Source organism: Polypterus senegalus, chromosome 13 (assembly GCF_016835505.1).
Source record: "Polypterus senegalus isolate Bchr_013 chromosome 13, ASM1683550v1, whole genome shotgun sequence".
Taxonomy (NCBI): Eukaryota; Metazoa; Chordata; class Cladistia; order Polypteriformes; family Polypteridae; genus Polypterus; species Polypterus senegalus.
In genome coordinates, this window is record NC_053166.1 from 145614120 (window position 1) to 145633810 (window position 19691).

Sequence of the window (19691 nt, forward strand, 5' to 3'; positions counted from 1 at the left end):
AAGAAATGATAATACTTATTAAAGGTATATAAATAGTCTGGGAAGGTATTTTAGTTTGGGGAAAACAAAAAAGTGGGCAGTTAAAGTACCTTTTTGGCAATTTCTCTCAGTTTCTTAAAGAAGTCTACTGATGCGTGGTTGTCTCCTCCCTCGGACTGGATTGGTTCAATGACAATTCCAGCCACATTTTTCCCCTTCTTCCTATATTTTACTATGAGGTCTTCAACCTGAAAGAGATGTGAAAATAAGCGACAGGACACCTGACCTGAATGGAATGTAAATACTAAGTTAGGTTACAAACATTATACCTTAAATATAGCATGATTACAGAAAGGACAAGAAACTCTTGAGGCAACCGAATGTCTCCATTTATTTTTTGTCTTTCACCACAAACTTAAAAGAAACACTGCAACATTTCTCTTTCGATAGAAAAACTGGTATGTGTGCAGCCATCAGGTCCAATAACTAGTCAGCAATGGAGGACCAGTACACTTCACAAAAATGGGGCATAGTCAGTTCTGTTTGCTTAGCAAGATAAACAGGGTGAATAATGGCCTCTTCATAACTACTTCATTTAGACAATTTCTTTTAAAATTCTGTAGTGATTGCCCCCATAGTCCAGTTTCTTTAAGTAGATGTGAACATGGCAATCACACTCTGGTTTGGACAAAAACAATTGTACCGAGACTCATCGTAAATGGTGGTCTCAGTGTGATACCAAATGAACACTTTAGCAATTCGCATGAAGTATGAAAGTGATCCGATGCAGGACCGAACCAACTACAGGAAATACTGCGCATTATGGGAAACGGTCCTTCTGATAATTAGGTAATCTCATTATAAAATAAATCCACACATGCATACGTGTTTAAATAAAACAACCTGAACAAGTACCAGTCAAACAGATTAATGCTAGCAACCTGATTCAGCTTCAGAGATTAGATAGAAGATGATCATGTATGAAAACAAAAAATACTCACCAGTGATCAGGAGAATCAAACCAACCACATACAGAGTTGGTGAGAAACAAATGCCCTTTGCAATCGATGATGAAACACCCTAATGTGAAAATGTTGGGCGGCTCTGAGGCTAAGGATCTGCGCTGGTATCCCGAAGGTTGCCGGTTCGAATCCCTGTCACTGCCAAAAAGAGATCCTACTCTGCTGGGCCCTTGAGCAAGGCCCTTAACCTGCAATTGCTCCAGGGGTACTGTACAATGGCTGACCCTGTGCTCTGACCTCAAGGGGTATGCAAAAACTAAGAAATTCCTAATTAAAGAAATTGTTTAAGGCAAAATAAAGAACAAAAAAAAATGTAAGGGGGTCGGGCGACGTCCTCTCAATGCAGCCTTCTGATACGATGCAGACAATGGAGGCACAAACTTTAATACCGTGAGCAATTGTACATGTGAATCAAACATTGCCAAGTGAGCATTATTAACAAACTAGCAAAATACCCACGCTTCGCAGCGGCCATCGAGCAGAAGTCTATTATAGTATATGGATGAAAAAATAGGTTCCAGTTATGACCATTACGCGTAGAATTTCTAAATGAAACCTGCCCAACTTTTGTAAGTAAGCGGTAAGGAATGAGCCTGCCAAATTTCAGCCTTCTACCTACACGGGTAGTTGGAGAATTAGTGATGAGTGAGTCAGTCAGTCAGTGAGGGCTTTGCCTTTTATTAGTACAGATTTACAGACCTAAAGACAGCTGACGTGATTTGAGATCATCTAAATAGAGGTGATGTTCAGGCTATTGGAAAGTAAATATGCAACATCATATAGTGAAATTAATTTGCTCAAAAAAGTAACATCTAGTGACTCTACAGACCTACTGGAAGACATCAGTGCTCACACAGGGAATAATAGGGATACCTACGTCAAAGGAAGTAATTACGAGGAATGTGTATCCTGATCTGAACCCAAATGGAGAAATGTACTAGAAATTAATTGTCCATGTTCAACTACAATGTTTTTCTTAAGTAAACCCGGTAGGACGATAATCTACTTTGTAGCTGTGTCATTTAATCTCATACCAGTACAACATGTTCCAGACACTCAGGTACAGCGAGGTGGCTAAGCTGTCAATGTAGTCAATAACTAGTACAAAGGTGTGTACTTCACATTAAATTAAGTCTTTTTGGGAAAATCATTTTTGTATCACTTTAGAATCTCAGACTCTAAGGCTCACAAGGTCTTAGGTTTTAAATAAACAAACAATTATTGTTCTAAAGTATGCAGCTGGACTGAATTTATCCTTGAAAGGGTAACATACGATTATAGTATAACAAAAGCACTTTATATAGACTTTTGAATATCTGCTTTAAAGTATGCTGGTGCTTCTCTAGAATGCAACCTCTGACCCTGAATCTAAGCATCATGAATAAATCCCATTAATAAGGTTTAGCTCATCCTTTGTTACCTTTTAGAAACATGTGCTTGCCTAAGATCTGCATGCTATCAGCTCAATGCTAAAGATGGTCTTATATATTCATAACTATAAAAACTTTGAATGAAGAATTGTTAGCATATCTGTGATTACAGAGCAAGACAAACTCTTGCATGATGTGCTATTCAGATGTCTTTGTTAAATACATTTTGTACAGTCATATGAAAAAGTTCGGAAACCCCTCTCAGCCTGCATAATAATTGACTCTCCTTTCAACAAAAAAGATAACAGTGGTATATCTTTCATTTCCTAGGAACATCGGAGTCCTGGGATGTTTTCAGAACAAAGATTTTTAGTGATGCAGTATTTAGTTGTATGAAAATAAATCAAATGTGAAAAACTGGCTGTGCACAAATGTGGGTCCCCTTGTAATTCTGCTGATTTGAATGCATGTCACTGCTCAATGCTGATGACTTGCAACACCAAATTGGTCGGATTAGCTTGTTAAGCCTTGAACTTCATAGACAGGTGTGTCCAGTCATGAGTGGTAAAAGGTATTTAAGGTGGTCAATTGCAAGTTGTGTTTCCCTTTGACTCTCCTCTGAAAAGTGACATCATGGGATCCTCAAAGCAACACTCAAAAGTTCTGAAAACAAAGATTGTTGAGTCTCATGGTTTAGAGGAAGGCTACAAAAAGCCATCTCAGAGGTTTAAACTGTCAGTTTCAACTGTAAGGAATGGATTCAGGAAATGGAAGGCCACAGGCACAATTGCTGTTAAATCAATTCAGGTCTGGCAAGCCAAGAAAAATACAGGAGCAGCATATGTACAGGATTGTGAGAATGGTTACAGACAACCCACAGATCACCTCCAAAGACCTGCAAGAACATCTTGCTGCAGATGGTGTATCTGTACATCGTTCTACAACAGCGCAATTTGCACAAAGAAAATCTGTATGGCAGGGTGATGAGAAAGAAGCCCTTTCTGCACTCATGCCACAAACAGAGTCGCTTGTTGTATGCAAATGCTCATTTAGACAAGCCAGATTCACTTTGGAACAAAGTGCTTTGGACTGATGAGACACAAATTGAGTTATTTGTTCATAACAAAAAGTGATTTGCATGGCGGAAGAAGAACACCGCATTCCAAGAAAAATACCTGCTACCTACTGTGAAATTTGGAGGTTCCATCATGCTGTGGGGCTGTGTGGCTAGTTCAGGGTCTGTGGCCATTGTTAAAATCGAGGGTCAGATGAATTCAACCCAATATCAACAAATTCTTTAGGATAATGTTCAAGCATCAGTCACAAAGTTGAAGTAGCGCAGGGGTTGGATATTCCAACAAGACAATGACCCAAAACACAGTTCGAAATCTACAGAGGCATTCATGCAGTGGAGAAGTACAATGTTCTGGAATGGCCATCACAGTCCCCTGACTTGAATATCATCGAAAATCTATGGGATGATTTGAAGCAGGCCGTCCATGCTCAGCAGCCATCAAATTTAACTGAACTGGAAACATTTTGTATGGAAGAATGGGGTCAAAAATACCTCCATCCAGAATCCAGGCACTCATCAAAGGCTATAGGTGGCGTCTAGAGGCTGTTAGATTAGCAAAAGGAGGCTCAACTAAGTTTTGATGGAATATCTCTGTTGGGGTGCCCAAATTTATGCACCTGTCTAATTTTGTTATGATGCATATTGCATATTTTCTGTTAATCCAATAAACTTAATGTCACTGTTGAAATACTACTGTTTCCATAAAGCATGTCATATATTAAAAGGAAGTTGCTACTTTGAAAGCTCAGCCAGTGATAAACAAAAAACCAAAGAATTTAGAGGGGTTCCCAGACTTTTTCATATGACATAATGTTGTCCTCTTGGCATGATCAGACTGTGATCTACAGCATGCACTGGGGAAGACTGCATTCAAGTGTGATGCAGCCAAGATTAAATTCTACACCTCCAAATCCAAGGTCATGGTCATCTCTTAGAGACCAGTGGCTTGTTCTCTTCAAATTATGAGTACGCAGCTGTTCTCAAGTGCAGGAACTCATGCACTGTCTGGGTTTTGGTCAGTCTTATTCAATAAACTGAAAACAAATTTCAGTAATTTCAAAATTTTCTGAATTTACATGATATTTCACATCTTACCTCCTCCAAACAACGTGCCTCTTCTTGTGCATTCTCTCTAGTGTGCTCTTCCAAAGGATACTTAAGTTTTGGGAAAGGTGCTATAGGCCAGTCCAGTGAAGGTATATCTAATTTATGAATGGATTTGGAATGTGTTGTGGCAAGGCATCCTGTAAGAAATATGTTCACACTTATTATTATAGAAAATTTTCATACAAAAGCGTAGTTCAAAGTGCTTTTATTAATTAAACTAATAAAAGGCAAAAACGGAAAAATTCCATAGTTAATTTATTCTGCCATTTCCAAGATGAAACATCATGTTTGACAACAAAATTCTAAAGCGTACATTGCTGGCACAATATGATTGATAAACCATACATACAAGCACTAACAAACAGGTATAGGCACATATACAGTATGCTAGTGACTAGTGAACTAAAAACATGAATAAAACAATCCTATAATACCAGCATAATTATAATAAATTAGGTTATGATACAAATGTTTACTGCCATTTCAGGCAATAAAGGAGTACTTACCAAAAGTTCTCCCATGAAAGCCACCCATGAAAGAAAGAATGCTATATACGGGGCACCCTGGTTCCTTTTGGAAAAAACAGAGAACCAAATCAGTTATTTATTTTTGTGAACTTCTAAATTGAACCAAAACAACTAAATCTAAAAAAAAAAAAATAATGGAAAAAAATTAGATTATTGATTCAAAGATGTAAACAGCACCGTGTACTTTGCATAAAAGAACTGGTAATATCTGAAAACAGACAAATTGTGAAGGATAAATCCTACTTTGAAAGGTGGGGAGCATACGCCTATAGCACTTGGCCGTACCACCCACATAATGAACCACCTGGACTGGATGTGAGTGCAGTGGGTGACACCTCAACACCACACTGGAACAGTGTGAAGGTTTTTTTTTTTTAAATGGTGGCTGCCACTAACCCCCAGGTTTTCCGTGTAAAACTATTAGACCTGCTTGTATGGCGCACTTTAGGAACACATCTAAAGATGCAAACTAAAAAGCTTTTAACAATTTTGAAGCAAAGGCTGATTATTTAACCAGCTGAAGTTTTTTTTTTTTTAAATGGTGTCTGGAGTACCAATCCTGCCACCAAACCTCAAGTTCTCCCTGTAAGTTAGGAAGACCTGCTTGCAGGGCTGGATGCAGATTAATGTCATATCCAAGATGAAGCAATTGCATGTTAAGGGCCCAACAGAGTTGAGTCACTGCTGGCATTTACAGGATTCAAACCGGCAATCTTCTGTTTGCCAGTGCAGATCCCTAGCGCAGAGACACTTCTCCGCCCTTTTAAGACTTTACTAAAAATAGATTCAAACTCACATTGGGGAATAAATAAAGATAAAAATGGTTGGGTTAAAATGTGTAAATAGTTTTGGAGTGATTTCTTGATACCTGGTTTATCATGCAGGTGTCTAGTTCCTTTTTTGATGGTTTACTGTTTCCTCTCTCTTTATTCTAGAAAGCAAAAACACACATTTTTCAAATTAAAAATTGCAAAGGTCTAAAAAACACTGCCATTCTGTTAAATATAACATATCAAAAACCTTTGTTGAAGGGCGTATAAGTTTTTTGGCACAGGCAGGTGTAAAAAATTATCAGCCAATGCTAAGGGTAGTGCCGGTTATACTAGCATAATGTACAGAAATTAGTTTTTGGCAAATAACATAACTTTAACTACCATCTTATCTACTGTATGCACCATTTTAGTCTACTTAAGATTTTCAGTTCATTCCTGTTCAACAAGTGAGATTTATAGAACACAGAACTTACTCTGTACCAAATGAATATGGATTTGTAGGCATTCTCATTTGAGCAGGAACCACAGGCCATTGTCTGCACCTTCCTTAGGTTTCTAGGAGCTATCTGTTTAATAATAAAATTACACAGTACACTTGGTTAGAGATCCTGAAACTTAAAAAAATGCACAGTTCAACTGAAGGATTACTTTTTATTGTTTATCAAATTCAGGAAATCAAAGTCACATACACTCAATAAACTCATTAAAATGAGACATTGGAATGTAAAAAGATTAAGAGTACTGTCAAAACATGACAGAGTTTCCAGGTGAAGAATCCAAGTGCCCTATAAATGTACACATAACAGCACATTAAAAGGGTGGTCATTCATATGGACAAACTTAAAATAAAGACAACTAAAAAGTACACTTACTGACAGTAGAGATCTTTCAATTTCTTCAGGTAAATATTCAGGTGGAAGTATTCCCAGGGCTGGTCTATTGATAAACGTGCTCTAATATAAAATAACATAGATACTGTGTAATCCAAACAGCTAGTAAGAAAGGTTTTATGTGCTGATTATACACTTGAAATCTTTAATGTTTTATTTGTTATTAGCAGGACTAGCAGAGGGTATATGTTCAAAAGATAAAAGCATAAAAAGATCACACCATGCCAAAGCAACCAGCTCGTACGTGTAGCTTTTACGTATAACATTTTTGTAAATTAATAAGTAAATAGGTCTGAAATACACAGTGTAAATCTTAACTTAGAATTGTTTGCTTTATGGCAAATTAAGACACTGATAATCGAAAAGATTGCATAAAAATGCTTCCATATCCAGTTGCAGACTATGGCATTTTCCTAAGGTGGATATCCAGGTATTAGTTCTGTTATTCAGACTAATAATACAGCACTATGCAAAAAAAACAGGCTACAATTTTTGGCCAGTCATATAGGTGCACACAAGTTATTTTTGTGTAATGGACATGGCATTTTATATTAGGGTTTGCTTCTACAATTATCAAAATAGTGACTAATACTAGGAAAATATCTGCATATGGACTGGTGTCCTGTACAGGGATTGTTTCTGCCTTGTCCCAGATACTTGCTGGGATAGGCTCCAACTTCCATGTGACCCTTCTCGGGATAAGAGGGTTTGAAAATGGATCGATGGATGGATATCTGGATATGAAACTATAGGAGAAATACAAATTACAGTACATTACATTTATACTTATAGACGAATGCATGTTATACTTTAAATAAAACTGACAGTTAACACACTTAAGTTTTTATATTAGCAGAGTTTCCAGTAACAATTCAGATCAGTTTATGTTAAATTCTGCTTTCCAGAAGTAGCCCCAAGCACTGATTATACAGGATACCTCATCAAAGTAAACACAGGCAAGTAATTATACAAGAGCTTTGTGCTCCATCTCATAGAATTATCATTAATCTAGATGTGATTAGTCACTCTAATTTAGAAATACCCACCAGACAATGAACTCTAATATCACATATACTGCAAAGATTAAGATGAGAAAAGACCAGGTGATTATTAATAATAAAAACACACACACTAATCATCTTTGGATAGGTAATATGTTTAGACAACTAAAATTAATTTACAAAAATATGCATGTTACAGTGCTAATAGTTTTAAGGTCATATTTGTATTGGACATATAATTTGCACAGTAATTAACTGAATGATGTGGTAAGGACAAAAGTACTGTCTTACACTATTCTGTAAGAGATTAATCTTGGGAGATTAAAACAAAGATTAAATTATAGCACACAATCATGACAGTGCTGCATCATAAGGAATCTTTCATGTAACTAAAATGGGGTATAATTATAAGAAATCTTAAAGAAATAATCTTAAACTTGCATGAAAACTTCTATTTGAACATTGAATAGAATAGAAATCCCTTTTTATCTGCAAGATCAATATAACTGTAGAAGTCAAAGGTGCAAAGATTTTAAAAGCTGTTCATTAACAAAGTAAGAAAACAAAGCAGGATATTGTCACCAAAAAGTAGACTACACAGAAGATATTCAATTACCAGTAATCGTAATTGTCAAATATTTACTTCTTATGTACAAATAAACAGCAGCATGTAAAATCAGACACCAGCAATCTTAATGTGAACTGTGTAATACATTCAAACAGTTTCTTTTTATACTCCTTCTTAAATACTCCTAATATATATCATCCAGTTCTTTTTGCAGAGGCCCAGAGTACAGTATATATGCACCACACTTTTACTTTAAGGAGTCTGGTAAAGGTTAAAGAGAAGAAATATGAATATATGTTATACGTTGTATAAGAATGAACAAATCTGTTTGGAATCTGCACCTATGTTGTTTAATCTACTCAGCATTAAGAAAAGAAAGTTTCAGGTTTTGGAGTATTTCGGATTAGGGATATTCAACCTTTATTATATATTTATGTTATGTTAGGTTAAATAGACCTGTTATCCCAGTTGGAAATGTGTTTTCAGAAGGAAAAGTACAAAACACAAGACAATGTTATACAAATACAAGAAAATAAAAAGGATATATGATAACAGTGTCATTTAAATAACAAATTGGTGTACTGAATAGTAACAAGAAATACTGGGGTACCAGGAGAAGAGATTTGGAAAAGGTTAAGCTAACATTTGGGTGGGTTGAGTGGATCTGAAATGGTTTGCTGCAGAACTATCTGCCACAGTAGACTGTACTGTTTGGTGGGAGACTGCTGTGGTGATAAGAGTAACTAGTTATTGGTTTTGTGACTTGAGGAACTCAGTTACCCTTATTACTCAGTGATATAACCATCATCAAAGCAACTGTCTTAATTCTGGTAATATGTGAAAATAAACTATTAAAGTGTATCAAAAATAAACGGAATTCATTCAAAAAATTAAAAATTAATTCATGTACTTCATACCAGTATGACAAAGGAGAATTTTAACAGCAGCATTTGTATCGCTACATCCTTAAGACTCTTAAAACTTCTACTCAGTTTCTTCTTTTGAATTCAAATTCTGAATGAATAGTGAAATCATGCAGTAAATAAACTGGAAATACCAAATGCATTATGGAATGAGTATTCATAATTAAAAAATGTTTACATTAAAAACCATAAATTGCATATCAATTCCCATTTGTAACACAAGTATTGTACTTACCAGATTTTGTGGATTTTGCATAACTTTGAAAAGAGCTGGATGATTGTAACCTGAAACACAAGTAAAACAGGAAATAGGAATGCATAAGTTTATTCAGCTTTACAAAGTTCTTTCAGGACTTATTCTACTAAATTACAAAAGTATACTAGATCTCCCATCTGTGTGGAGTGTACCATTATACTCAGTTTTTCTTCCTCCATTCCAAACCAATGCACATTACAATAGCTGTTGAGTCTAAATTGTCGAAATGAGCGAGGGTGGACACACAGGAGTATAGCATGGTGTTCCATACAGGGCTGGTTAATGCCATATGCCTAAAGCTGCTAGGGTAGGCTCAACTTTCCCCATGATCCTAAAATGGATTATAGGGGTTCAAGAATTAATGGATGGATTATACCAAATGAGTTGCAAAATCAAAGCTCCTAAAACTTCAGGTGAGGGTACTGAACAGGAACTCCTGTGGTTAAAAGTCCGGATCCCTACCCCCTTATCACCATCACCACTACCAAAGATGTAAAAGTATGATTGTTTACAAATTAAACATTAAAATGAGTTTTTGATCTTAAATCCTTTCAGAACTAACACCATACCAGTGCTAAAACTGAAAATATGAAAACTACGCTTTTACTATAAAAATTGGCTTTGATTTGCTTTGTTAAACAAAAATACTATATCAAGCCGCACTGAAGTTGAAATAATTCTTTTCTCATTTCTCTGTGTTCCAAATGTTATGTTTTACTTTTTTTGTAGCATCTTATTCAAGAATTTTTCACTTCAGCTCTAGGTTTTCGAAATGAACAATGTAAAGAGATGCTATTAAAAGCAGCTAGCAAGCTGTTACACATTTTCTACACCATTGAGCAATGACAATTAACTAAACAAAAAATGTGAACTTTTATTTTTTACTCTGTTCAAGAATATTGTTAACCAACGTTTAATAAAAGATAATACGCAGTTACCATCTCGGTAATTTGTTCTAATGTTGGGAATGCAACATACATACTTCAGTAATTGATTTATTTTTTATAATTATGTCTTTCATTTTTCTATTCTTTAATATGTAAAGCACTTTGAGCTACTGTTTGTATGAAAATGTGCTATATAAATAAATGTTGTTGTTGTTGTTGAATGCAACATACATACTTCAGTAATATGTCCAATGAAAATGTGTATGTTACCATGTCAATTTACAGTATAGCCAACTGCTATATAGGCTGTAGCAATGCTGTTGTGCTTTTTAATGTTACTAATGAAAGAAGTTACAAATATTGAGTAACACTAAACATAAAACTTGCAGAATTAAAAAAGAGATTAGCTGATAAAACAGTTATGTGAATTAGTGTTAGGGCTGTCAGATTGAACATCATTCTTTGAATATAATTAGAATTTATTTGAAAAAGGAATGATTCAAAAGCAATGGCCGACATTCAATTTGAAATAAAGGATGTTTGTTACACCTCGCACTAATTTTGGCATTGTGATACTCCAGACAATGCTTTTCAAAGCTGCTGTATTTTGCAGATCTGGTTTCGCACTTAGGCCTTTTCCTTATTTTGAATCGTTAGCTTGCTATCTTTATTAGTAAAACTTACAGGCAAACTGCTCCACAATGCAGTTTGAGATAGTTTTGTCTATTCCACTACTCTGCTTTATGATTAACAAAGCAGTTTTTCTAAATATGTCTTGTGTACCCTAAAATTATTATTTTGTTTCCTATCCTGTCCAGATTCACTCCTAAACCAGTGGTCAGTGACTGCTGTTTAGTACTAAAACATTCAAATTTTAATGCAAATTAAAAATATGGTAATCATTCCATTTTTCATATCTTCACTGTAATGTGCTTCTTTAATGTCACCAATGCACATTTAGCTACTTTCACCAACAGCTGTGTTTCCGTCTCATGTGGATACTGTCTTGACACACAACACCTAAAACAATGAGGTGTAATTAAAAATATTCAGGCAATCTGTAAAAAGGAAAAAAACATTTTGTTTAATCCAGTCTGTTAAACACTGTACGTTAGCTCCTGCTTACAGCACTCACCTGATGTTGAGCATTACAAAGTACAAGTCCACACACTGAGCTTAGCACCGTCTGCATTTTATTTTATTATGATTTCTAACTAACTACATTCTACACGTCTTGTAATTTTCTTAAAAATTTTACTATGTATTTGATACTTTAGTAGTATCTCTGTAAACTTTCAAACTTGTATAATAGAATTTAAGGTGCTTTGAAAAAACATCTAAGCCTTCTTTATAAAATAATGAAGATTAAACATGCACATTTACTGCACTCAGAGACACCAATAGACTCCTAATGCTTCAATTTATACAAAAGACAGGACAGTAATCTCACCTATCCTGCCTCAAGGACCAAAAAGGCGCTTAGCTGGGCAAAGATAAAATTATAACTGGGTTTGCAAGTTTAAGCAATTATGGGTGATTCTGTCTGGACATCATATGAGCATTACAGGGAGTGCTAGGTGTGTCTGGTTCTATTTTCTTTTTGATCATATCACTTTGAATGCACAGAGAATCCTGTTTTGGGGAAAGGCTGTGTTTTCAAACATCCTTTTATTGAGGAGGCTTCATTATTCATGCAGCAGTGTTATAAGTGCTACATGTGATGTATGCACATCTCAAGTTAAAAAAAAACAAAAAAAGATGGCGATGCACCTGTCCAGAATTTGGATGATTCTTATATTAAAATAAGTACCACTAGGATTTTTTCCTATTGAGTGCCTTTTTGTGGACAATGCCATTGTTGTTACCATATTCATAAAAATAATGTATTCAAAACAGGACTTTCAGATGTACACGCAATACTCAGAATCAATACAATACAGTAGAGTCTTGCTTATCCGACATAAACAGGTGGATAAACCGAACGTCGGATAAGCGAAAATGTTGGATAATGGCAGGTGTTAAGAAAAAACCTATTAAATGTCAAACTGTTATAATTTTACCCATTACGAACCTAATAATCATGTTTTACAACAAAAAAACAGAATTAAGTGAAAAAATGAACTTACAGTTACAGAATTGTCTGATGTTAAATACAGTATGTACTGTACTTAAAAAGTTCAGTCCTGTGATGATTTAAAGACATTTTTGATCGTAGTCTGCTTTCCTGACGAGTGCCGTTTCTTCGCTGTGAAGTCTCGCCATCTTTACAGCATCATTATGTCAATTCCTGTAGCTTCTTCTTGTTGCTCAATTTAATTAATTGTAGTTTCTAGCCTTAACTCCGTCACTAATATAGTCAACATCCGTATGAGCGTATACTGTTTACTACAGCATTGTGACTCTTGCACCCAAAAACTCGAAGCTGAGTGTCAGTACTTTTAGCAACACCAGCTTTATTAAGCTTGAAACAGCAACAACGAGGTTATTTAATGTAGCAGGATCTTTCATTCTCCTATACACAGAAATAGCAGTCAGGCAGGGTTCGGGGGCGCGGGGAAGTAATACTGAGCCCAGCGCATTTATAATGTCCATTGTTCCTTGTATCACCCATCAACGGCAGGCGCTTATAGCATGTCCGCATTGGGGTGCGAGCAGCAGTTGCTGGGGGTGCCAGAATCCATTGAGGAAGAAAAATTAAAAACATTATTTGTACAAAATCTTAATTTATCTATCAATTCCTAAATAATTAAATGGGCAGGCTATTTCGTATCAGTGCAATACACTGCTTGTTAAAACGGAGGAGTCCTGCTCTTACGTGTTAAATACGAAATATGTTTAGTAGGAATGTAAGTTAAATTTAGTCATCATTGCATAAATTTTTCTTCACCATAGAAATTTAAAGACTAAATTCAACTTCCATTCCTACCAAAGATATTTCTGGCGACTAAATAGAACCTACTTATATCCAAATTCGAGCTATTGAGCTGTTGCCTGCCTGCCTGAATAAGTCAGCCTTGCTTCGCTCTTACTTTTTTACCGTTCATTTAATCATGGCTAGTCGCGGAAAAATTATAAAATGGAAGGAGGATTACACTGAGTATGGCTTTACCAAAACAATTATTGATGGCAAATAAAGTATCCATTATTCATAAAGCTTCAATTGGTGATCTGTTTTTCTGCGTTAACCTCTTATTTTTTCATACTTCTTCTCAAACCAAGGAGGTGCAAGGGTAAAATGAATCGGGAAGCGCTGATATATACTGTATATACTGAAATAGTTTTACTGTCAAATAATGCAAACAATACGCGGCACGTGTTTCGCCCTAATTCTGGGCTCATCAGGCGTACACACTCACTGCACCCCCTCTCGGGAATCGAACCTCGGACGTCAGCTAGAGCGAAGCCTCTCATGTTGCGCCACGGCGTGTGGTTTGTTTATTTGATAGTATGTAGATCGGGGTGTGTATTATATTATATATACTCAGCAAAAAAAGAAACGTCCTCTGACTTTCAACTGTTTTTACTTTCAGTAAACGTAATGTGTAAATATTTGTATGAACACTACAAGAGTCAACACCATAAGATATAAACTAAAAATGTTTCACAATGTGGCCCTGAATGAAGGGAGGCTCAAAATCAAAAGTACCAGTCAGTATCTGGTGTGGCCACCAGCTGCTTCAAGTACTGCAGTGCATCTCCTCCTCATGGACTGGACCAGATTTGTCAGTTCTTGCTGTGAGATGCTACCCCACTCTTCCACCAAGGCACCTGCAAGTTCCTGGACATTTCTGGGGGGAATGGCCCTCACCCTGCGATCCAACAGGTCCCAGACGTGCTCAATGGGATTGAGATCCGGGCTCTTCCACTGCGAGGATGATCAGCTGTCCTTCCTGTCTCCCTGTAGCGCTGTCTTAGGCGTCTCACAGTGCGGACATGGCAATTTATTGCCTTAGCCACATCAGCAGTCCTCATGCCTCCCTGCAGCATGCCTAATGCACGTTCACGCAGATGAGCAGGGACCCTGGGCATCTTTTTTTGGGTGTTTTTCACAGTCGGTAGACAAGTCTCTTTATTGTCCTGCGTTTTTAGAACTGTGACCTTAAATGCCTACTTTCTGTAAGCTGTTAAGGTCTTAACGACCATTCCAGAGGTGCATGTTAATTAATAGATTATGGTTAATTGAACATGCATGGAAAACATTGTTTAAACCCTTTACAATGAAGATCTGTAAAGTTATTTGGATTTTTAAAACATTATTGTTGAAATACACAGTCCTGGAAAAAGGAACGTTTCTTTTTTTGCTGAGTGTATATATATAAAAAGAAAGATAACTCCTGTAGCCACAATAAATGCCTTTATTGAATAGACAAACCAGGGATGAACAAGTTCCTTTCTACTGCAGCCACAGCCGCGACACACATAAAAAACATCAATAATTACTCATAAACTTGCAATATTATTTAGGAAAATCGCAACATTTTACTCACCAAAAATTCGGATTATTTGTAAATAAAATCTACCGTCCTCTCTTTCCTCAAAACAGTTCAATTACTCTGTCGTACGGATTATCCGTGCACTTCAGTTCCATCAAAACCTCACTTTCTATCACCATCGAAGCTAATGCTGAAAGGCAAACACGCCCTATGGTATTTTTGGCATAAGTTTCAATTCACTTTATGGCTGAAAATGTCCGCTCGACAGAAACAGTGTACACAGGAATGCTCACCACCAAATATACCAATGTGAACAGCAGCCCCATGCTCTCATTGAGATTTTTCTGATGAAGGAAGTCAAGGAGATCGGTGGGAGATTTTCCTGCAAAATCATCCATGGCATACATTACAGTCAGTTCTGTTTTTAGCTGAGCAGATCCGTGGCTCTTGTGTTAAACTGGAGAAGGCTGCATGCGTGAAATTTTTCATGTATTCCCGAATCTTTTGGGGCTCGAGGAGCGTGACAAACATCAGGTTTTCGTGGTCTTGAAATCTGGTCTGTGTCTGGCAAATAATATTGTCCAGAATCCTGCCATGGAGTTGGCCGTAGTGCACGCGACGATCTTTCGCTCGGAGCGTTTGCGGTGCGTTCAGTGGCCTCGGAGAGTTCCTCATATTGGCTTCTATCCAATCAAAGGGTCTGAATACGGTGACGTTGCCATACGCCTGCTAGAGGGCCCTACTGACACCAGCTCAAAATCTGATTGGTTGAAGCAACAGGTTAATCGACATTTATTCTGTGTTACAGTGCCTCCACAACAGATTGTGAAAGCCTCTCTGCCTGGTAACAAATGATGGCTGAAATATGATTGGTTAAATGCTTTAATACGAAACTCTACCTCCAACAGCTATCAAGCTGCATTCTATTACAGTATATGGACAAAAATATGTTCCAGTTATGACCATTCCGCGTAGAATTTCGAAATGAAACCTGCCCAACTTTTGTAAGTAAGGTGTAAGGAATAAGCCTGCCAAATTTCAGCCTTCTACCTACACGGGAAGTTGGAGAATTAGTGATGAGTGAGTGAGTCAGTGAGGGCTTTGCCTTTTATTAGTATAGATAAATCATTTTTATATGAATAGTTTTGGGTTGTGGAACGAATCATCCGAGTTTCCATTATTTCTTATGGGGAAATTCGCATTGATATACTGTACGAGTGCTTTGGACTGCAAGCACATTTCCAGAACAAATTATGCTCGCAAACCGAGGTTCCACTGTAATTAGCTGCGGCAGAGTCAGCAGCAACAAAAAATAGACTACGCTCACAACTTGCAGTTCTTGTTGCCGATCAATGCATATTTTTTTTTTTGCGGTGGGACGTCGGATAATACGGAATGTTGGATAAGCGAAGGTAGGATAAGCGAGACTCTACTGTATGTTTAAATGTATATTAATATTTACTTTTTTTCATTAAAATATTTGAAACATTTTTTGGCTAATTTACAGCCTAGTTAATATATTTGAAATTCAATCTTTTCACACATTATATTAGTCAGAGTCAGTACATTTGTACCAACTCCAACTACCCAATAATTGCTCCCAACTTCTGCTCCATAACTTTGACTCCACAGCTCTGTCCACCACTGACAAACATGTGTATTCAAATAAGCCGCAGTTGCTTGTCTGTTTTTTTCTCAGATCTTAAATTAATATACAAACAGCACATGGTACAGATATTCATGCTTTGGTTTACAGTTGTTTCAGGCTTCTATGATGGCATCAATTTAGCCACTGTTCCTCATGCAAACATTGCTAAGTTAAGCAGACCCTGTCTCTGGCACTACTGCCAAACATGCCCAACAATCACCCTTCTAACAAAGCAAAGGAAAATAGTTCACTGTTCCTATGCGGCCAGGAAAATGGGTACTAGCTGGGTATTCCCAGCCTTTCTACACACAGTGTTCAGCAGGATGTTATGTTGACTATTTAAGCATTTCAATGATCACAACAATGTAGAAGAACTTTAGAAAAGCCTGCATTCACTATTAATTTATATCACTCCGTTACTCAAACATCTTTTACAAATGTAATCAGATGCCTATAGTTAATACTACTTTGTAGAATTTTTAAATAGGTTAAAAATACCAAAAAGTAGTGTAATATTGTGAAAATGTCTAAGAAATTATATGAAATGAACATTTTGTCCAAAAATTCTGCATTATCACTACAAATGTGCTTTATTGTGAAAATGTGAAACTGAATCTTAAAACATATACAGTATTAAGAATTTATAGCATTAATGAAATGCAGCAAAGTCTACTAAATATAAGGATTCGAATAAATATTTACTTATTAATAATAATAATAATTACTTATTATTTATTTGCAGTACATAGCATACAAAATAATATAACAAATAGCTTTCAATTAGTAAAAGAAAAAAATACACTTACAAAAAAATAAAAGGTAGAAATAGAAAACATCTCCAACTGAGATGAACATAAATCACATTTCATTGCCTGCAAATTCAAGTCTACACTATTTTGAAGGCTTAGTTTTACTTTAAGTACATTTTTATATTAACTGAACTGACTAAAATATGATGAACAATCCAGGAAACCTCCATTTACTTAATCAAAATTTTTTGTACAGGGTGATAGGGAGTCTGAGTTCATCAAGGCAGGGCCAGACACAATGCAGGAGATGGGATGCAAGTCCAAATCATAAGGCATAGTCATTGAAGGTTACTTTTGGTTACCAAATAATGTAAAATAAATAATTCTGTAATGGCCCAATATATCAGTAAACGTCAAAGAAGAAACTGGGAATTATCTAAATTCATAGAAACAGTGACTGGGCTAGCTGTGGAGCTCAGGTTCTTGTAGTTGTGATGCAGGAACATTAATCTTTGAGCCAGACTGCTCCTGAATACAGTTTTGTTAATTTCAAATTAGTTTCAGTCTAATAACCATTGTTAGAATTCCATTGATCTATGCGTTCTTTGAATCTATTTTTCCATAGCTTACACCAGCTAGTATTTGTCCATGCACTGTGAGATGTTAATAATACTCTTTAAAACTACTAGTTTAAAACTGTGATTCTGCCTATAAAAATATTAAATGTAAAAACAAAGACTAAAAACAAGCGTTTATTATTTATACTACAAAATACTTTTTTGTAGACCAAAAAAGAAGAGAAGTAAATCTGCCTTGATAAAGCAGGCCTATGTATTCAATAAATAACTTCAGTGGTGTCTCTACCAAAATTAGATACATATAATATCTCTCAAGAGAGCTATTGGGCCTACTGTATCTCATTACTTTGAGTAATGTCATTAAAAGATTGAACATTTAATATTTTCAGAAAACAAAAAGAGGAGCCACACTTTGTTTGCCAGACAAACAAATGCACCCTATGACCCTGTTTTGGACCCTATGCTAGTCCATTGTAAGGAACGCTCAAGCACACATGTGTAAGTGCATTTGACAACCAACCTGCCTAACTTGCTTCACATATATGAGTGGGAAAAACTTTTTTAATTAAGGAAGGTCAAACGTAATATTTGTAATTGATTAAGGAACAATTCATAATGTTACATTTCCTATTCTGGAGAGAAGCACAAAACCTCCACCCACAAAAAGTTTGAATATTCCCCTGCATTCAATAATATAACTATAGATTTTTGCTAATGAAAAGCTATCCTATCTGGAAAAGCCCAACTAATACTATCACTTACCAAGAGGAATGGACGCAATCTGTGTGTAAATATCCAGCATTATATTTCCATCCACATCTACAAGATAGTTTCCCCGGCTGTCTTCATAATTGCAAAAGAAGTGTATCGCATCAGTATTCTACAATAAAAAAAATATGAGATATTAAAAGAATTGAAGTGTAGGTCAACCATCCTAGTGCACTTTACTGCCACATTATTTTACTTTTCAAAACAGATATGGTGAAATTCTAGTGAAAGAAAATGTGGTATTCAAAAGCAAAAAAGAAAAAGAAAAAAAACTTGGAACTGTAATTTTGACATAAAACATGCATATTGTAATTTTTTATAAAAGTTAATCTGGTCTTACCTGGATTACATTTAGTTGCTTCATCAATTGCTAGAATGCAAAAACAAGGCAAGTTAATTTTGCTAAATGCATTTATCAGCAAATTAGCTTTTTATTGCATAGTGTTTACAAAGTCTAAATGCAATTCACACTGCATCAATTTGGCCAGCCATCCAAACACTGTTATCAATTATATTATTTTTAGAAATGAACCAATGATATTTATTTTACAGAATTGAAATTAAAAGAAACATGTATGTCTTTATATGTGAATCATAAAATTACAATAGCCAAACAGATAAAAACAGAGCACTAGTTGAAAGGGTAAAAACAAAGCACTAGTTGAAAAGATAAAAACAGAGCACTAGTTGGTACAAAAACAACCCATTATTAATTACCTGAAAAAATAAAACATCTGAAGTCACATCTGCAGCATTAAATACAGAATTTAAAATCCATTCAATTTCAAGATCAAGGATTAATCTCGAATTGCTACATTAATGTAAATTTTGTTTCTACTCACTGTTGGCAGACTTGCCAAGCAAAAAGCACCGCATTTATAGCAATGCTATATAACTTCCTTTCCGAAGCTCCAAATATGCTTGTCGTTTTTTTTAAGGGAGATTATTTTTTATAGTAAAGAGTTTCACACTTTTCACCACTACAGGGTTCTGCTCTTTTACCCACCACTGTAGCTAAAATCTGGTATAACTTTAGCTGCAGCATACTACTCCATGATTATAGACTATATTTACTTAACAAGCTCTCCCAAGAATTACACTAGCAATATACAGTATGCATGTGAAGCCTTTAGATAC

The 19691-nt window shown here is 35.8% G+C and overlaps 1 protein-coding gene across 3 annotated transcripts in view; it reads right to left on the reverse strand.

The window, feature by feature from the left end:
- abat (4-aminobutyrate aminotransferase) overlaps positions 1 to 19691 on the reverse strand; it is a 61489-nt gene that overhangs the window by 8054 nt on the left and 33744 nt on the right. For all 3 annotated transcript variants that reach the window (XM_039776297.1, XM_039776299.1, XM_039776298.1), the window contains exons 4-12: positions 18895 to 18924; positions 18549 to 18666; positions 9471 to 9520; positions 6726 to 6806; positions 6327 to 6419; positions 5949 to 6011; positions 5060 to 5123; positions 4542 to 4690; positions 90 to 227 (exon numbers count right to left, since the gene is read on the reverse strand). In XM_039776297.1, coding sequence (XP_039632231.1) covers positions 90 to 227; positions 4542 to 4690; positions 5060 to 5123; positions 5949 to 6011; positions 6327 to 6419; positions 6726 to 6806; positions 9471 to 9520; positions 18549 to 18666; positions 18895 to 18924 — 786 coding nt within the window. The remainder of the gene's footprint in view (positions 1 to 89; positions 228 to 4541; positions 4691 to 5059; positions 5124 to 5948; positions 6012 to 6326; positions 6420 to 6725; positions 6807 to 9470; positions 9521 to 18548; positions 18667 to 18894; positions 18925 to 19691) is intronic.